The 19,975-nt window shown below is 42.8% G+C and overlaps 1 protein-coding gene and 1 long non-coding RNA gene across 2 annotated transcripts in view; one reads left to right on the forward strand and one right to left on the reverse strand.

The window, feature by feature from the left end:
- LOC115527728 overlaps positions 1–19,975 on the forward strand; it is a 32,253-nt gene that overhangs the window by 7,055 nt on the left and 5,223 nt on the right. The window lies entirely within an intron of this gene.
- Positions 133–18,453, reverse strand: GSTO2 (glutathione S-transferase omega 2). The gene is made up of 6 exons (XM_032595280.1): positions 18,372–18,453; positions 17,994–18,102; positions 15,462–15,684; positions 14,414–14,515; positions 1,361–1,467; positions 133–354 (listed from the first exon to the last, which is right to left on the reverse strand). Exons 1-6 carry the CDS (start codon positions 18,400–18,402, stop codon positions 195–197), a joined length of 732 nt encoding a protein of 243 aa, XP_032451171.1. The 5' UTR covers positions 18,403–18,453; the 3' UTR covers positions 133–194.

The raw sequence follows: 19,975 nt of genomic DNA on the forward strand, positions 1-19,975 counted from the left end.
TCTTGAGAATCATCAGAAGGTAGAGGCCTGAGGAGTCATACAAACAGATTGTGAGAAAGAATACATTTTCTGTCTCCACGTTTATTGAGAACCTCAAAGAAAATGAACAGAGATTGACTGACCCACCAAAACAATCCCTGATGTAGAGTCACGACGTGCTTGGGAATTCTGGATGTGAAGGGGGAGACTGAGACTCAGCAAGTTAGCCCATAATCAAAAGCATCAGGGTTGTTCTGAAAATAAAGATTCAAGAAGCCCAGGAAAATGCTCCTATCTATGAGAAGGGCGCACACTGTGGGGTCCTGCTTCATGGCTGCTGTCCAGAGCCGGAGAGCTGGCGTGTGGTTCAAACAGCTGCAGGACAGGAAAGAACGGTTAGCTTGTCTGAAAGGGAAGCCATGGGTAAAGGTGGCAGGCGTGCTTCTTAGATTGACAAGATACAAAAGACTGGTTTGTTTGGGCAATGAAGTTATCTTAGCTACCTTATTATCAACTGGTCATGATCATTGACTGGAGGAAAAGCTCATTTGGGGAACAGTTGTGCATGTTTGGAATTTACAGAAGTTGTTGTTGCTTTTCACAAGTTAAAATGCTTGTGGACTGATTGTTCTGGGAAGTAAGGTGTCTGGGCTTCACTGTTTACCAACAAAAGGACACCCCCCCACCCACCCGCCACAAAAAGAAACATTCTTCTGTCATTGTTAGATTTTACTTTAGGGAGTTTGAAACAAGACAAGTCGTTTCCAAAAACACTTTTTAAAAATCAGTAAAACCATCATCAAACCTTGAAATAATGGAGCTGACCCAGCCCTTTCAAAGATGGATCAGGAAATTTAGGTCTAGGATATGGAAGTGATTTGCTCAAAATAGTACCACTGGTGAGTGGGAAATCCAGGAAGAGGTGAGGGTTCCCGATCCGTGGTTCAGTACTCCGTCTCCAGAGGAGAGAGGTTGTGGTAATGTGTATTTTGAGACATAGTTTAAAATATCTAACTATGTTTTATGTGATCTTCCTTTGGAGACAGCCAAAGTGGGAGGTGCGGGAGAGCATGGCTGGGTAGGTGTGAGCCCGCGCATCGTGAGGGTACAGACGCACTTCTGCTGGGGCAGGACCCGGTTCCCCAACGCCATAATTGTCCAGCGCCCAATTATGCACTGGACCGGGAGTACAGCAGGTGCCAGTACAAGTTCAACGTCTCTGAGCATCGGAACAAAGCACATGTTCTGGCTGCGGACCCCTACACGGTCTCCCCAGGTCCACCGGGCAACTTCATCTATTTTAAATATCCCTAACTTTCCATGCTGTGTGGCTGGTCATTCTGCTTGTTACCCAGTACAACCCCACAGTCAAATGTCTTACTCAGCTATTCCATACACATCCAGCCGCTCAAACCAGGGCCAAAAGAGGTAATCGATCATGGATATACAGTCTCCACCAAAGAAGACGGTGTTCTGATAGCCAAGAATCTAAAAGTTTAAATAGAACAAAAGCAAGTTAATTTACCTACCTGCTGCCATGTTTATAGATGCTAACTACAAATATCAAATTTACTCCCAAAGAGAGAGAACCAAGGCTCTGATTCTCCTTGCAATTTGTTAGGCAGTGAGTCTTCCCTTTTCCTGAGGTTTCGTCCACTTCCTTTAGGGTCAAACTCCCAGCCAGATTCAGCCCTTCCCCCCTTTCAACACTGGAGCACTGGGGTGGCTCATGTGACTTGGGAACTTGGAGGAAACCCCAAGCAGAGGGAGCCCAGCTCTGCCCTCTTAGCCTAGAACACGTTCCTCCGTGTGCTAAACTTTCATTGGATGAGCTCAGTTCCTGGAGACAGGGGCCCTGCCCCAAGCCAGCGCTGCCCATTACTGAGAGGCAGGGGACCACATTAGGAACCCTGCTCCCTCATTTTCCAGGACCCACTTTATCTGTAATTAAGGGAATACTGTAGTCTCCATATGTCTTCCTCTTTAGACTTATTTCTCAATCAATGTATAACTAAAGCAGGAAAGAGCAAATGGTCTTCGTGGACTCCCTCAAATCCCAACACTGTCTTTATATCATCTTTTCTTTTTTTTATTTGAGCTCTTTGAACTATACACTTCTGGCCACTCGTCACTGTCAACTTTTTACATTAAAATAGAATGTCTCATTTCCCAATGGGACAAATTTATCCAGATAGGTAGACTGTAAACCAAACAGATAAACTCTTAACAGACAGATAACCAAAAGCCAGTTAAAAAAAAAAGTACCTGAAAATTTTAAAAGCAAAAATGTCTAACACAGGTTACTTTTGGACCAGGTCTTTCCAAAGAGAAAAGTATGGGGCCAGTTACCTAGGTAAATCAAGCAAACAACTCTCTTTGACCCATATAACTCATAATCAACTGCTTACTCCCCTACAGCTATAGATCCAGATTCCTACATCCTTTAGATACATTTCTATCTTCCTATCTCTACCACTCAGGCTTGATTTTTCATACTCCAGACCAGCTTATGGATTCTGTGATGTAGTCTAGCGTTGTCATTAAGAAGGTGAGCTCAGGAGCAGTCAGACCTGATCCTATCCTGGGCTCTACCTCCTATTCAACATGGAACCCAGGGCAACTTGCCTCAATTTGCTCATCTGTACATGGTGGTAAGTTAGCGCCCACCTCAGAGGTTATGGTGAGGAGTTACGTAATCATGCATAAATAAACATAAGCTCTTATGATGAGAAAGCATAGAGATGTCCAGAGTCTACCTCTACAGAAAGCAGATCCATCCCTGACAGAAAAGATGAATGGGATCCCCCCACCTGCCACCATTCTCAGAGGAAAAAGCAAATCTAAGTTTTCATTATCCCCCAATATGGTAAAGAGCAGTTTACATGACTGGTGTCCTGGAAGTCTAAAAAAATGTTAGGTAGCATGACTTTGCTCAAGAAAACTAACAGGATGGAACTAAACCAGTAGAATCTGGCCAATGAAAACTCAAGACAGAGGCTATTTTAAGGCATAAGGAAAACAGATCTGACTTACAGCAGAAAAGAACAAATTGTTCAGTTTTCATGGGTTCTAGATAGCACCAAATCTTTGTGTTCAGGAATAGATCGTAATTACCCAGACTTTTATCTCTGGCTTTGAAACATATTTCTCCAATTTACTGTTGGCCTTCATGGGACAAATCAGAACCAAATCTAAATCGATCAACCCCAGAACATCTGTATAATTCTTCTGTTTACAGAGCAGCGGTGCTCTTGGGAAAGTCCTTGTCAAAACAAATCATATATGGACATTTATTAGAACCCATGATGGGTCCTTTGGTAAAGTGATATTTCAAAAATGAATAACTGCTTAGTAATTGATATTTATTTAGTATATATTTTAAAGCTTTTTATTTACTCGAAGTAGGAGTATGTCTTTGATATACATGATGTTACAGATATAATTAATTCTTATATAAACACTCAAAGTAATTCAAGCCCTATCAAAGTACTTGATACAGTAAAAAGTCAAAATGAGCATATGGATGAAATAGATGAAGTATTATTCTCAGCCAATCTCTCCCACCCCCAAAATACATTTACACATTCCCTCGGGCTCCCTTCCTTCCCTCCTTCCTTGTTCCTTCCTTCCTTCCTTTCTTCCTTCCTTCCTTCCTTCCTTCTTCTCTCTCTCTTTTATTTTTCCTTAAGTTGGCTTCACACCCAGCCCAGAGCCCAACGTGGGGCCTGGGCTCAGGACCCTAAGATCATGACCTGAGCTGAGATCAAGAGTCAGACACTTAACCAACTGAGCCACCAAGGCACCCCTCCCTTGGGCTTTCTTAAATTCAAGTGTAACATCAAAACTCCTTGGAGTTTTTGATACAGCTTCTGATTCTTGACTCCTGCCTCAGACAGGCATTTCTCCCCCAGATTTCTCACAGGGCAAGTCTAAAAGTCCCAAGAGAGGGGTGTCTGGGTGGCTCAGTCAGTTGAGCATCCGACTTTGGCTCAGGTCATGATCTTGCAGTTCTTGAGTTCAAGCCCTGCATCAGGCTTTGAGCTGTGCTTGACAGCTCAGAGCTCAGAGCCTGGAGCCTGCTTCAGATTCTGTGTCTCCCTCTATCTCTGCCCCTCCCCCATTTGCACTGTCTCTCTGTCTCTTCCAAAAATAAATAAACATTAAACAAACAATTTTTTAAATAATAAAAGTTCCAAAAGAATAGCTATCTTCCTATAAAGTAGCACAAAGTGCTGGCTCCTTTGCAGACATGTGCCAGTGATGTAGAACATCCTGGCCAGCCCTCCTTACAGGTTTATTGAAACCTTTAAGACCCTCAGTAAGCGAGCTCCCTTCCATGCAAACCTGATACCTTCAGATATGTGCAGTGGCTTTTCCCTTAAGAATCACAGAACATCAGTGTTGTAAGGGTCACTGGAACTCCTCTACTGGGACCCCCCCCTCCCACTTTACCATTTTTTTACACCATGCTCATTACACACAGGATTAGAGATGCAGTGTAAAAAATCTGTGCAATAAAAAAACATGAAAGGGGCGCCTGGGTGGCTCAGTCGGTTAAGCATCCTACTTCAGCTCAGGTCATGATCTCACGGTTTGTGGGTTCAAGCCCTGCATCAGGCTCTGTGCTGATAGCTCAGAGCCTGGAGCCTGCTTCGGGTTCTGTGTCTCCCTCTCTCTCTGACCCTCCCCCACTCATGCTCTGTCTCTCAAAAATAAACATTAAAAATTTTTTTAAAAACCACTAAGATCAGAAAAAAACAAAAGTTAGAACAGAAGGTCAAAACAAGGAAGGAAATATCAAGCCCAGGGGCCTGAAGAGTTCCTTAAATCTTTGAATCTGACTTGAGTTTCCTGGCAGCCGAGGAGGAGAGGAAAACACGCCGGGTGAGCCAATTCTTGCCTCTCACGTGGAAGCACAAAGAGACTCTCACTTTTCAGGGGGAGGAAACTCACTCCTAGGGAGGTGAAGGAGCTCTCTGGGTAGTGCAGGAGCTCAGACGAAAACAGCATTTTCCTTATTCCCATACTAGAGTCAGCCCTTGTGTTGTTGAACTTCAGATATCTAAGTATGACGACTGCAGTCACAGTCTCTTGTGAATTCTTTGTTCTTTAAATTTAAGTATCAGCAAAAACCCTAGAATCAGCAAACTCTGAAAGCCTCCACCCCTCTCTGGCCAAGGCTGGTCCAACTGTGAGCTTCCCTGTGAGAACTCCCTCCCCAGTCCTGTTTTCTCTCTCTCAGACATGGGCTCTGCCAGAGCACCAGCCCATTGGGAGATGAGACACAATCACAGTAAAAAAACAAAACAAAACAAAACAAAACAAAACAAAACAAAAAAAACTTTATCAAAATTCTCTTCTGGGGCACCTGGCTGGCTCAGTGGGCACAGCATGTGAGTTTGTGAGTTTGAGCTCCACATTGGGTGTAGATTACTTAAAAATAAAATCTTTACAAAATTCTCTCCTTCTTGTTCTATTCCATTGATAAGAGGGTCTTTGGTCAATATTACTAAGATAGTTCTCCTGTGTTCTCAGTTTAAACTTAGTCCCTTGCCTATAGCCAATTAGCTCCTCTGAAAGATTTTAGGATAGTCAGAAGTAAAACAGGATAGTAGGATAGTGAGTACACAGATAATCTTAATCTCCAGTGGCTTATCCTCCCTAAGTGTTTTATTGTCACAAATGGAATAGGAAGCTGTGCTCCCTCAACCCCACTTAGCAGTGGTTATGCTAATATCCATTTTATAAAACTCTATTTTGAGTTCTTTTTGTCACCCACCTCTCACATATAGAATCCCTCACTTTCAGAACTATTGTCTCTGGTATGCCAAGCAAGGCAAAATAGCCTGCTTACAGAGGTGTTTTTATTCCAAGGCCCCAGACATCTCCCCCCAGGCCACACACGGGCAGCTGAGGGAAGCGAGGCTCCAGCTTCTAGCTCTCCACTTTCCTAAAAGTATCAACACATCTCCAATCCAAGCTTAAGAACTAGGATATTGGGGAAAAGACATTTGATGTCCTGAAATATATATATGTATTTTAAAAATCTACTTTTTTCACTGAAAATTGACTACTAGACTTCCCTTGCTTGTGGATGTCAAAAGAGGTAAGGAGTGAACACGCAAATGAAGAGGGAGGGACCGTTGGGTACAGTGTTTCCAGCCCCTCAAAGTGAAAAAGCCCGGATGAAAGGGCTCCTTGTCCTCTGCGAGGGCCTCTCGGGCTCCCCCAGGAGGACCCAAAAGAGGTTCGCCCTAGAGCGCGGGTGGAAGGAAGAAGCGCGGAGCACCCCCTTGTGGCCATACGTGGTAAGGCGCCCTGGCCTTTGCTTGCCCTGGAAGTTTACCGAGGAGGTAAAAGAAATCTGTACGGTTTTTGTGAGAGAAGCAAGATCTTAAAGAGAAGCAAATCCCAGACTTCCTCAGACTAGACACTAAAAAGCTTCCATCTATAGTCTTGGTTAGTAAAGCTGGGGATCAGCTTCACTAATGCTTCACTGTGCTTAACTTGAGGAGGTCGCTGCCCTGCACCACTGTCATTGCCTCCAAAGAGGGCAGACAGAGCAGTGGCTTGAGGGAGCGTTGCTGTCCTCGCTGGAGAACAAAGAGAGCGTTTTTTTCTTGAAGGAAACAGTTCCTGAGAAGCAGAACTTCGCTCCCCTCCCGCCCCAAAAAGACACAAAACCACTTGCCAATACATCAGCAAGGCAGGCCCTTCTCCAGAAGTAGCAGAAAAGTACTCGACTAGGGGGAAGAAATCTGAGTCCATAAAAAATAAGAGAAGGTTCTCAAAGGCCCCCTGGGGGGGCTCAGTCGGGTAAGCCCCAGCTTCAGCTCAGGTCATGATCTCACAGCCCTTGAGTTCAAGCCCTGCATCGGGCTCTGTGCAGAGAGTTCCAAGCCTGGAGCCTGCTTCAGATTGTGTCTCCCTCTCTCTCTGCCCCACCCTGCTCTCTCTCTCTCTCTCAATCTCTCTAAAATAAATAAACATTAAAAAAAGAGAGAGAGAGAAGATTCTCAAAATTTCATATTTCTGACATTTCTGGTCCCTGTTACACTGAAGCACTGCTGAGGCTGAGCCAGCGAGAAAGAACTGATTCCCTGTAAAATGAACCAAGGGTATAGAAACAAACTATGAGGACAAACTAGAGTACATATAAACCCATTTCTCCTCTGGAAAGAAGCCTCAGAAGTAGGTTCTGGGGCAGAACACACCCCCTCCTGCTGCTCAACAATTATGACCTGGAGTCCCCTATGAAGATTCAGAACGCAATTTGTCAACATTCAGGGATTAAAGGACCATCCTGAGAATTCTATGCTGGGATCCTTTTAATGGGCTCACTTCTTTTGCCAATGTGTATGAGCACGATAGTAAGAGGGGAAGCTAGTAGGCCAAGGCTTGACAAGTCCAATACCTTTAAAGTGATGGATCGTGGGTGAAAAAAAATGAATATTTTCCATTTCTCCTGAAGGGGTAGACGACTTCCTATTTGTAAAAGCTGTGGAAGAAATCACAACGGGAAAGACCTATAGCACAATACGGTTAAATGTTAGATTTCCATTTTAAATACACTTTTTCATATTTTTATTTATTTTTGAGAGAGAGCGAGCATGAGCAGGGGAGGAGCAGAGAAAGAGGGACACAGAGGATCCGAAGCAGGCTCTGCACTGACAGCACAGAGCCCGATGCAAGGCTTAAACTCACAAACCGTGAGATCATGACCTGAGCCTAAGTCGACGCTTAACCGACTGAGCCACCCAAGTACCCCTATATTTCTTTTTTTTTGTTTTAGTTTATTTTATTTTTGAGAGAAAGAGAGAGAGAGAGAATTCCAAGCAGTCTTAGTGCTGTCAGCACAGAGCCTGACAAGGGGCTCGATCTCAGGAACCGTGACAAGAGTCAGACACTTAACCAACTGAGCCACCCAGGTGCCCCTAAATGTTATATTTCTACATGTACAAAAAAAAAAAATAAGCCAAACTAAAAGTTAAAAAAAAAAGAAAACAAAAAAAAAGCATTTTTAAAAACAGGCAAATATCCTTAATACATAAGGAACTCTTTAACATATAAGGAACTTTTACACTCAACAAGGAAAATCAGGAAGATCTTGATAGACGGGTAACAGACCATTTTCACAAAACCCAAAGAGATGGCACACTTTGGGGGAAAATCTTCCACTTCACTAGTAATCAAAGAAATACAAATTAAGGCAACCATGAAAAACTACTGCTTCTCTCCAAAGCAGGCAAATATCATCTTTAATGAAATCTCCCAACAGTGGAAAGGGGGAAGTGCAAAGAGAATTTTTATACACTGCTGGTGGGGGGCAAACAGCCCAAGTCTTTGGGGAAGCAATTTAGCAACACACTGCTCCAGCCTCTAAATGTTCATACCCTTTGATCTGGTAATTCCATTCCTGGAAGTCTGGCCTAAGGACATATTCTAAAATACAGAATTTTTTTTTTATATGCAAAAAAGAACAGCTGCCATTTCTTACAGCACCGTTCAATGGTAAACAACCAGAAACAATCTAAAAACTCCTAATGGGTGTGCTGGATAAATAAGTATGGTTTATACACATGGCAAATTATGTAGAAAGAAAGTGATTTTTTTTTCTGTTTTTAAAGATTGTACATGTAATACAGAAATACTTTCTCATTATTTAAAAACAAGACAGCAGCCTAATTTTTTTAATGTTTACTTATTTTTGAGAGAAAGAGAGCATGAGTGGGGAAGGGGCAGAGAGAGAGGGAGACACAGAATCTGAAGCAGGCTCCAGACTCTAAGCTGTCAGCACAGAGCCTGACACGGGGCCTGAACTCACGAACTGTGAGATCATGACCTGAGCCAAATTTGGACACTCAACCGACTGAACCACCCAGGCGCCCCCCACAAAGAAAGCAGTATAAATGGCAAAGACCTGCCCTCCCCATCCCTGCTCTTACCAAGTTTTCTTTCTCATCCCAGTTCTAATCCCTTTCCCAGTAGCAACCTCTATTGGGAGTGTGATATCTATCTATAAAGGCATTTTTCTGGACATTTATTTACATGCATATGTACACATATGTACATTTTTTTTTCTTCTACAAAAATGGCATCATGCCATCTGTATAACTGTGTAATTCACTTAAATATTTCTAGGCAATTTTTTCATGGCAGTACTCATGGATCTACTTCATTCATTTTAAACTGCTATACAGGGGTACCTGGGAGGCTCAACTGGTTGAGCGTCTGACTTCAGCTCAGGTCATGATCTTGCGGTTCACAAGTTCAAGCCCCCAACCAGGCTCTGTGCCGACAGCTCAGAGCCTGGAGCCTCCTTCAGATTCTGTGTCTCCCTCTCTCCTGCCCCTCCCCCACTAGTGCGCGCGCTCTCTCTCTCTCTCTCTCTCTGAAAAATAAATTTAAAAAACATTAAAAAATAAACTGCCATACAGAATTCCACAAGATGAACATAATTTTTTTATTTAAAAAAATTTTTTTAACATTTACTTATTTTTGAGGGAGAAAGCACAAGTCGGGGAGGGGCAGAAAGAGGGAGACATAGAATCCGAAGCAGGCTCCGTGCTGTCAGCACAAAGCCCACTGTGGGGCTTGAACTCACAGACTGTGAGATCATGACCTGAACCAAAATCAAGAGTCAGCTGCTCAACTGAGTGAGCCACCCAGGCGCCCCAAGATGAACATAATTTATCTAACCATTTCCTGTCTAATGTACATTAAGGTTTATAATTTTTCACCCTCATAAATAATGCTTCTTTTAAAAATGCTCTTATACATATAAACAAGCATTCTAGAGTTTATAAAAATATGGGAAAATCTTTACATCATAACGATAACCTAGTTCTATATAACAGTACAATTTCAACTACATAGCAGAAAAGGAAAACAAAAAAAGTCCAAAATAATACCAATAGTTGTTTCTGGGTAATGGGCTTATGGATTTTTTTTTCTTAGTTTCTATATTTTCCAAATTCTCTAATGAACAAATACTAATTTATAATTGGAGAAAAGTAAAATTAATTTCTACATGATGAGAATAATTATTATTCTATTATTTACATGGTGGTAGATGGTATAGCAGAAGGCTATTAACAGAAATATAGCAAATATTCATTTACATGGAAAGCAGCTGTCAGAACTGGACAGTGAATAAAGTTACCAAAGTAGCAACAGCACAAAAAACACTCAATTAGCCCTTGTGAATAGAGGATAATCGGTTTCCTAGTGTGGAAGGATGGTGATTACAACTGAAATTAATGGCACATTAGTAGACATGCTAAATCAGTTAGCAAACCCAAGAGAACTGATAACATACATCCAACACAAAAACGCATGCATAAATGCTCACAGCAGCATTATTTGTCATAGCCAGAAAGGGGAAACAACCCACCTGTCCATTAACTGATGGATATGCAAAATATGGTATCTCCAAATAATGCAATATTTTTCAGCCATAAAAAAAAAAAAAAGATGAACCTTGAAAACATTATGTTAAGTAAAAGAAGCTCATGAAAGGCTAACATTCTATGTTTCCACTTCTGTGAAATGTCCAGAACAGGTAAATCCATAAAGACAAGTGAATTAGTGGGTGCTGATAGCGGGGAAGGTTTTGAAGAAATGGGAAGCTAATACTAATGACTAAGGAGTTCCTTTTTGAGATGATGAAATGTTGTAGAATAACTAGCGGTGATGGTTGCACAACTCTGTAAATATTCTAAAAGCCACGGAACTGTACACTTGAAAAGGGTGAATTTATAGTATGTGAATTATATCTCAATAAAGCTGTTATAAAAACATAGCTAGTAACAACTAATTTAGTTTGTAGACATGTTAAATTGTTGATAACAAAATAAATTTAGGTTATAGTTTGCCATACACAAAAGGCTATAGAAAATTATTTTCAGTGAACAATTAGCCAGATACAAACTTTCTTTCCTTCATGTCCTGCTGACATCAAAGGATAAATAATTAAGCAACATATAATTTCATTATTGAAATTAATAAAAATTAAGGAAAAAAAGCAAAACTTAACCAAGAAAATATAATCTAATTGGGCGCAAATGTATTCTTTCTGGAGAGGAGAAAGGACAGATTAAAAATTAACATTAGGGTAGGGGCGCCTGGGTGGCTCAGTCGGTTAAGCGTCCGACTTTGGCTCAGGTCACGATCTCAGGGTCCGTGAGTTCGAGCCCCGTGTCGGGCTCTGTGCTGACAGCTCGGAACCTGGAGCCCGTTTCAGATTCTGTGTCTCCCTCTCTCTCTCTGCCCCTCCCCTGTTCATGCTCTGTCTCTCTCTGTCTCAAAAATAAATAAACGTTAAAAAAAAATAAAAAAAAATTAACATTAGGGGAGAAATTTGGAATCACAAAAATACTTAACTAGAGCTGTTCCTGGGTGATGTCAATACAGCTTATACAAATCTGACCTCACTAAAAACACAAGACATGTAACCAAATTTGGCGACATGGGAAGCTTTGCGTGGAGACATCACAAGGCAGGTTGGGGAATACCAAGAATTAAAAACATGGGCGCCTGGGTGGCTCAGTCAGCTGAGTGTCTGACTTTGGCTCTGGTCTTGATCTCCAGGCTAGCTGCTGTCAGTGCAGAGCCCGCTTCAGACCCTCTCTGTCCCCCTCTCTCTCTGCCCCTTCCCTGCTCTTTCTCTCTCCCTCTCCCTCTCAAAAATAAATAAACATTTATTAATAAAATAAAAAAAAAAGAATTAAAAACAACATAAGGTCTCCTGTGGCCCCCGGAAGCTGAAGGCCTCAAGTTACTAGGCAGGTTGTCATTCCCTCCTAGGCAGATTGTGTTTTCCAGAGTTATCTGTTACTACCCTTCTCATTCCCTTTTATTGAGTTCCACTGATGATTGGCAAGAAACCAAGCAACAGCCAGAATACAGAATTCATAACACAGAAACGCTGAATCAGAGCAAAATTCCGCAGCATCAGAGAAATCTGGCCGAATCCTGTCTTTCACTGCCTTTGGGCTGACTGCTTCCACAATGAAAATATTTAGAATGAAGGCACTAGCCCCGCCCCCCCCAAAAAGGAACCTCTGAAAGTTCTGCCACATTCAAATCCACAAAGATAAAACGAAAGTGGGCTCAAGTGCTATTCTGATACGGCGAAGTCAAGCACAAACGTTAAAAAAAGAATAAAGCTAAAAAGACGTGTGCCACTGAGATTGATTCAGTAGAGGCTGGAAAATCGGTTTGACAACAGAAAGTGTGGTTAGGGAAGGGCATCCCTGTCATTTTAAAGCTCATGCAAATGTTTGGAACAGGAAAGCAAGTGGGGACTCTGCCAGTTTGATAATGAATGCAGCAGTAATGTATCTCAAAGAATTGTAAACATATTGCAGAAAAATGCGGCTAAATAACAAGCACAATGAATCTTTAATTTTGATGCAACTTTTTTAAGAACAAATTTAAAAGTCAGAGCATTACTTGAAAAAGAGAAACTGTCACAGTTTAAGGCTGCAAGCAGTAAACTGAGCAGAAGATTATGTATTGGTATCTTGCCTTACTTATCACTCAGAAAGACCATGTATATTTAATGTACTTTCAGCTCACACAAAATCCTGATTATATAAAACCATGCAAAAGAGTTGCACAAGTCAGGGAACATTCGCTATCAAAATTATTCTCACAAGTTTCTATCTCAGTAGAATCTCCTAGAGTCAATATACTGGTATTAAGAGTGGATCAAGCTAACTGGGCATGTTTCAGATTCTGATATTGCCTACATTGTATTTATAAGTCTTGCTAATAATGGGACAAAAACCATATTCAAATCTGCTACAACAATCCTGAATATTCAGTGGTCCTTAAATACCATCAGTATTTTGGTATATACCTACCTCAGCTAGTTTAACAAATTATTTCTAGGACTCAGCTACTGAAGATAAAGAGGAAATGTGTTATTCAGTGTTGTGCCGGAGCTGACCAATCACCAATCACATCTCTTTTCAACCCTGGGCTTAGACACAACATTGGTAGGTCAAATCAGCATTTGGTGGGAGTATTTACAGCACCGAAATCAGAAAATGCTATAAATCAGGGGGGCCTGAGTGGCTCAGTCGGTTAAGCATCCCACTTCGGCTCAGGTCATGATCTCACAGTTCGTGAGTTCCAGCCCCGTGTCGGGCTCTGGGCTGACAGCTCAGAGCCTGGAGCCCGCTTCAGATTCTGTGTCTCCCTCTGTCTGCCCCTCCGCTGCTTGCACTCTGTCTCTCGCATTGTCTCAAAAATAAATAAACATTTAAAAAAATAATAGAAAATGCTATAAATCAGAGCTTCTTCTTCTTTCAGAAATCCTTTCTTATAGATAATTATTCATCATCCATAAATACTGCAATTGTACAAATCTAAGATAGGTAGCTGGAAATGTAAATAAATGTAATCTGCTTCCACTTGACAAAGGTCAAATGAAAGAGAATTAATAATCAGCCTTCCCTGAAGGGGATAAAAATAGCATTCTCTAGCTGCCAACAGTTACAACTCCCAGCCCCATAAAGGGAACATATCAGATTCTAGAACAAATTTAAAGGAAGTCATTAGAACCACCTTTCAGATCATTCTAGAGGTAAGGGGTAAGTAGCTGTATTACTGCCAGGTTAGGGAAGGATCTGCTGGCAGAGATTGCTCCTTGCCTACCCATAGCCACTCTCCCCTCTTTCTTGATTACAGAACCCTGATTTATTCAAGGTGTCCCCAGCTAAAAGACTACATTTCCCAGCTGGCTCTGTACATAGTTCTCACACAACAACTAAGTTGCGGCCAATGAGATTTAAGGAATCATTGAGTAGGGATTCTGGGAAAGTCTTTTAAAGGGGCATGGCCTTTCGCCATTTTTTCCCCCTTGTTCTCCTTTCCTCAACTTGGAACTTAGAAATGATGGCTGCAGTTCCAGCAGCTATCTTGTCATTTTGAGGATGAAAGACCTGCACTAAAGATGACAAAGCAGATGGAAAGAGAGCCTCAGTCCCTAATAACTTTATAAAGAAGCCATCAAAATAGCCCTGAACTGCACTACTCTGACTTTTTATGTGAGAGAGCAAACTGTTATAAAATAAGTTTACAGTAGTAAGGTCCCTTTTGCTAGCAGCCAAACAAAATCCCTAACAAATACAAATCTTAGCCTCATTGGCAGAAAGTACAGAAGCCATGCAGCAGTAAAGAATGTGGTGAGTTGGGGAAAGGAAGAAACTCATCACGTGTCCTTCCCCCTTCCTTGCCAGATTTTCAAGAATAGTTCCATAACAGGTTAGTGGGGAGCAAGCACCCACAAGTTAAAACCAGATGACCGGCACCTGAACTTATCAACTTCTGGCAGAAAGAATAAGTCTGTGAAAGCAAGGGGTCAGGCTCAGGACCCTGTATCACCTCTTCCACTGAATCTGACCAGGAGAGGGGCCCCCTTTTGTACCTCTTCAAGGTTGCAGAATTCCTGACGCAGGGCTAGCTTCAGATCAGCACATTCTCTCCCACATCTTATGGCCACCAGACACTCCTTGGTCAAATGTGGGACCTAATCAGAGAACACAGGTTCTTAGTGGAGAAGTCTAAGGAAACTCTGTGCTCCTGTTCTGCCTGAAAACACAGCCAAAGCTTTATCACTCCAACTGAACAGGACAACACGCACATCCAGGTTCCCCACCTCCTGGGAGGGTCATGCCATCTCTGGGTTCCAGGAATCCACTGTCACAGCACCCTGGCAAAACAAGGCACTTTAAAGGGGGTCTCTAGTGCTCCTTACTCGCTCAGCTACTTCTTCGTTGTTCAATCTGCGGTGGGGCACTTAACCTCTCTAAGCCTCAGTGTTGTCATCTGAAGAATGGATACAATAACAGTGCCCGCCTTGCAGGGCTGTTGGGAGCGTTAAGCGAGTTGACCTTTATAACGCAGGTAGGGCCGTGCTTGGCACAGCATAAATGCTCAAGATAGGTCAGCCATTAATGTTCTTGAGTTCCTTTTATTTCTTTTCAAAGAGAACTATCATAAAACTCCATTTTTTCTTATATTATCAACAGGTATCCCCTGTTCTCTCTTCTTCATGTTTCCTGGGTAGTTGGCACTGTTGCTCTGCATAAAGTCCAGTCCCCCTTCATGCATTACCTTCTTAACACCCCAATTTTTTTTTACCTGAAACCTTAGAAATATTCCCCTTAAAGCGCTACCAGTTTTCAGCTCTTTCAACCTTCCCACCTGGAGGCACATGGTCATGACCACACCGTAACCATACCTCTTGAGTCTCCTAGTTGAATTGGAAAAGAACCTATCAGTTAAGCCTTTCATCTTTAATTTTAGAGGTGAGAGCCCTACTATTACTCCATACTAGTTTTCCTTCTAAGATGCACATAGTATTAACACAAAACAACCTCATCAATGATTTAGCTTTAAAAATGAACTGAGGTTTGGGAAAGACATACAAAGTAAAATAGACTGTAAGTGGCTTTTTAAAATTTTGGATATACCTTATAGAATAGCTCCAATAACATCTTCTGGCGAGCCCGCTCATAAGGGTCATATGGATACAGCTTCCTTCCAGGATAAGCATCATCCAGGTACTCACAGGCGATGACAGATTCATAGATCAACTGACATTTGCTGTTCTCCAGGACAGGAATTTGGCCAGAAGGGTGCTTTGTATAGTACCATTCAGGCTTGTTTCTCAGGTTAATGTTGATTACTTCATGTCTTCAAAAGCAGAGGGAAAATAAGACAGAACAAAAATGAGAGGCTTACGCAGACAGACATTCATCTGGAAAGCAGAAGCAATCAATTTATAAAATTTCAATTTGCAATAAGTTTTTCAAAGGTTAGGTTTCTACAAAGAAAAATACATAGCAACATCATTGTCTCCATTGCTATAGTTAAGACGAGCTAGGGGCGCCTGGGTGGCTCAGTCGGTTGAGTGTCTGACTTCGGCTCAGGTCATGATCTTGCAATTTGTGGGTTCGAGCCCCACATCAGGCTCTGTGCTGACAGCTCAGAGCCTGGAGCCTGCTTCGGATTCTGTGTTTCCCTCTCTCTTCCCCTTCCCCGCTTATGCTCTGTCTCTCTCTCTCTCAAAGATGAATAAACTTAAAAAAAAAAAAGACGAGCTAAACATTTTTTCTGCCTTGTCTTGCTTGCTCTTTGTGATTCCTGCCTCCAAGAGGTTCAATCTCCTGCCCATTATCACTGCTAGGAAATAGTACAGCCAAGCTGAGAGTCAGGAAGTCTGACTCAGAGCTCACACTCTTAAGCACAGCATTACAGAGTTTCCTACGTTTTAAAGCTTGCAAATACAAATATGATATTAACAAGTCACAAAAGGATATGGTAAATATTAGTAGTTATGAGCTCAAACTCTGGCATCAGACTGCCTGTGGTTTGGACTGTCTAGCTTGTGATGCTGGACAAATTCCTTAACCTCTCTGTGTTCAATGCCCTTAGTTGTAAAATGGGAGGAATCATTGTGGCCATCTTGGCATTGTGGTGAGGATCAAATAAGTGTGTCTAAAGTGCTTGGGACAGTGCCTAGGTACATAAGCATGTAATAACTTTTTTATTCTTCCCATTATTATTATTAGAGGCTCAAGCCTATAAAGTTACCAGAAGTGCTCACATATGTTTAAAAGAGTAAAGGAAACAAATGAGTATATTCTTTGCTCAGTCAAGGAGAGTATCTTAAATCCTAAAGCAGTGGTTTTCAACCAGGAGTAATCCTGCTCCATTCTGCAGGGACATATGTCACTATGTGGAGCCACTTTTTGATTGTCATATCGAATGGGTAGAGACCAGGGATGCTGCTAAATGCCCAACAATGAAGAGGACAGCACCCCACCCCACCCCACCCCAAACACACACACACACACACACACACACACACACACACACACACACACCCCAAAGATCTACCTGGCCCAGAATGTCAATAGTGCCAAAGTTGAAAAACCCTGCCCTAAAGAAATACTTACATTGCTTCCTAAACTATCAATTTGTCACTTAAGGGTAAAACCTGGAGCTGTTGTTATTTTAAATAGGTAACCTTAGGGCCAACTAGACTCAAGCCGTAAGGAAGAATCTGGAAGTGTGTGCCATATACACTCAACAGAATTGCATAATAAAATGTCTCTCCATTATTATTTCTTGGTATTTCTCTGACATCAGTCTGAAACTCTGAAGTCATCCCTTAATGACTCCCTTAATCCCTTAATGACTCTCCAAGAGAGTCAAAAGCCTGGAATAACACAACCTCAACACTTTGGCTCTGGCCAGTTGCACTCCTCAGTCCGTATTCCAGCAAAGTTGCTCTACCTTCCATACCCAGACCTCCTCTGCAGGTGCTAGTTTTGCAAAATTCCTTCTGGAAGAAAATGTACCTATTTCTCAGGTATGTTAGAACCTTCAAGACACCTCTTGACTGCAGTTCTTTCTACCTACTTCATTGTTTGGAACTATTTGTTCATTCATTCAAAAAATATTTTTCAACACCTACCATGCACCAGGCTCTCTTCTAGCTCAGGAGTAAAACAGACAAAAGCCCTACCCTCAGAAATTACATTTGGCTACCGGGGGCGGGGTGGGGGGTGGCGGTGGTGGTAGTGGGGCCGAGGAACGTGGAGGGGAGAGGAATGAACGGATAAAATGCTGGATGCGGTAAGCGCAATGAAGAAAGTGAACTGAAGTTGCCTGGTTGCCTGGGTGTTCGCTGGAGCAGTCAGAGAAGGCCTCGTAGCAGCAGCAGTGCCCTTCCTTCACAAGCATTACGGGAGGGAACAGGCTCGCCAGAGGCAAGGTTCAGTTTACCGCGAGGTGTCCTGAAAGTTTCCGACACAGACACCGCTACGAACAAGCCCTGCAGTTCAGGACCGCCTGCTAAAGAACCCGCCCTCTGCTAACCACTTACCGACTCTGCCTCAGAAGAAAGGGACACAAGGAGCGCCTCTGAAATCGGGGCAGGGCGCCCCAGATTTTGAGCACCCCGCTCGCCTCTGGGGCTCTGGCTTTCAGCTTCTCACCTGATGCCTTTGGCCCGGAGGACAAGGCGCGTCCTGTGCGCAAAGGGGCAGAACCTCATACTGTAGACGCGGATCAGGCCCTCTGGGACGGGCCCCGGGGGGCAGCTTCCTGCGGGGGGTGGGAGGGATCGAGGGACCGGTGAACCCACGGGGAGGTGGGCTCACTCACCTCCCGGGGATCCCAAGAGAACTGCTCGCACCCCGCCTCCCGAGTCCCAGAGAGGACACATTTCATTCGGCTTTTGTGCAGAGAAACCCGTCAAGTCCCTCTCCGCCGCGCTGGTCTGGGGGCCATGGCCCGACAGCCCCATCTCCCAGAGCCAACATCCCCAGGCACGCGGAGCCCCCAGTCCGGGGACAGCTGTCGAGGGGGCTCACCTTTCCCAAAGGTCCTGGTCGCATCCTCCATGGTCTCCCGGCGTCTGCGCGGCGTGTTATCCTCGCCGCGGCCGCAGGCTCTATGGACAGCTTCGCTCCAGCCTGCCCCTCCTAGCCCCAAATTCAATTTTTGAGTGACTGAGGTCGGGGTTGGAGGGGAGGTGGTGAGGGGACAGAAGGGAAGTGATCTGGGACGGGAGCTAGGACAACTAAACCAAGAGAGACATCTGCCCGGATCTGGAAGCCCAAAAGTCAGAGTGAGCAAGAGAACCCTGAAAAGAACCCCTTGCCTTGAACACGTGGGAGAGCATTCAGGGTGGGTCTCTCCTCCAGATCCAAAGTCCCTGAAGATTGGGCATTTAAACTCCAGCTTGTATTTCAAGGGAGTTTAGTAAAACTTGACCAGGGTAATGATACGTTTTGTTTCCCATCCTAAACCCTCCCTCCTGCATCTCTAAGACAATTGGACACAACCTCCCTATAATGAATAAGATTTGTTTGTTTTAAGTGAAGCCAGACTTCCTCCAGATATAGCAGATAAGGATGAAAACTTGTTAGTGTTGAAATCTTGCGTGACCCGGAGAGTGAGTGCCTCCTTAAATTTTTTGCGGATCGAGGCCCCTCACTTGCTTCACCTTTATTCTCGCCCTATTTGTGACATTTTATCCCAGCTACAGAAAACTAGTGATGAGTAGGAACATTCTTTACCTAGAGGCAAAGACAAATTTGTAAATTCTTACCACTCCCAGCACTCATTTCAGAGAAAACTCGAATTGCCACGGAAAACATGGCCAACAACCCAGCAATACAGGGACCACTTGGGTAGCTCTTCCATCTACCTTACATAATGGAGGTAGCTGGTCTTTGTTCTGACCCTGATAGGCTGAGATCATGAAATTTAGCAGGTGGTAAAATAATTCCTTTAATTTTACAGGACTTGGTTGAAATGGGAATTGCTTGTCAATGGATTGTATAAGATTGACAGGTAAAGAAGGAAAGAAAAGTATGATCTGTCTCACTCACACCAACTGATTTCCATTGTCTACCTTGTTTGATTCCCATGACTACTCAGTTAGGCAGCTAGTATTATTCCTATCTTGCAAAACAGAAAAGAGACTCGGAAAAATGAAATTACTTGCCCAACGTGACCAGTGAGTGGGGTTGAAGAACTTTAAAAGTTCAAAGCCTGACTTTATTGTCTTGGCCTCTAAAGTTGGTTAAGAGGGTAGGAATGTTAAGTCCATTCTTATAAGTATTAATTATGTGTGAGATATAACATATAACAGCTGCTCAGATGTCCACTAAATTTAAATATCTTTATTAAAATGACAGAACCTAATTATGTAACTTATAAATGGGTATCTTTTGGCCTTTGGAATTCCAATCTATCCAGAAATCATTGGTTAATAGGCTTTTTTTTTCTACTGAATAAGAATCTTTAAAAATCTTCAGGATAGTGACTCGGTTACATTTTTTGCTAAGTCATTCAGAGTGAATTCATGTGGTTTTGAGTAGTTGTCACTTTATAAGAATTGGAGAGTGGCAAAAATGTTTGAATAAGTGTTCTCTGAAAAGAAAATATTATATGTCAGTAGGACATCTGG

The sequence above is a fragment of the Lynx canadensis genome, chromosome D2 (assembly GCF_007474595.2).
Source record: "Lynx canadensis isolate LIC74 chromosome D2, mLynCan4.pri.v2, whole genome shotgun sequence".
NCBI lineage: Eukaryota > Metazoa > Chordata > Mammalia > Carnivora > Felidae > Lynx > Lynx canadensis.

What these genes read in the sequence shown, in the direction of transcription:
- GSTO2 (XM_032595280.1), bottom strand. Translation starts at nt 18,402, where the DNA reads ATGGAGGATGCGACCAGGACCTTTGGGAAAG. An exon ending in CTCCGGGCCAAAGGCATCAG is followed by an intron (nt 15,685 to 17,993) that starts GTGAGAAGCTGA and finishes CTGCTTTTGAAG; the next exon opens with ACATGAAGTAATCAACATTA. An exon ending in TATTGGAGCTATTCTATAAG is followed by an intron (nt 14,516 to 15,461) that starts GTATATCCAAAA and finishes TTCTCTGATTAG; the next exon opens with GTCCCACATTTGACCAAGGA.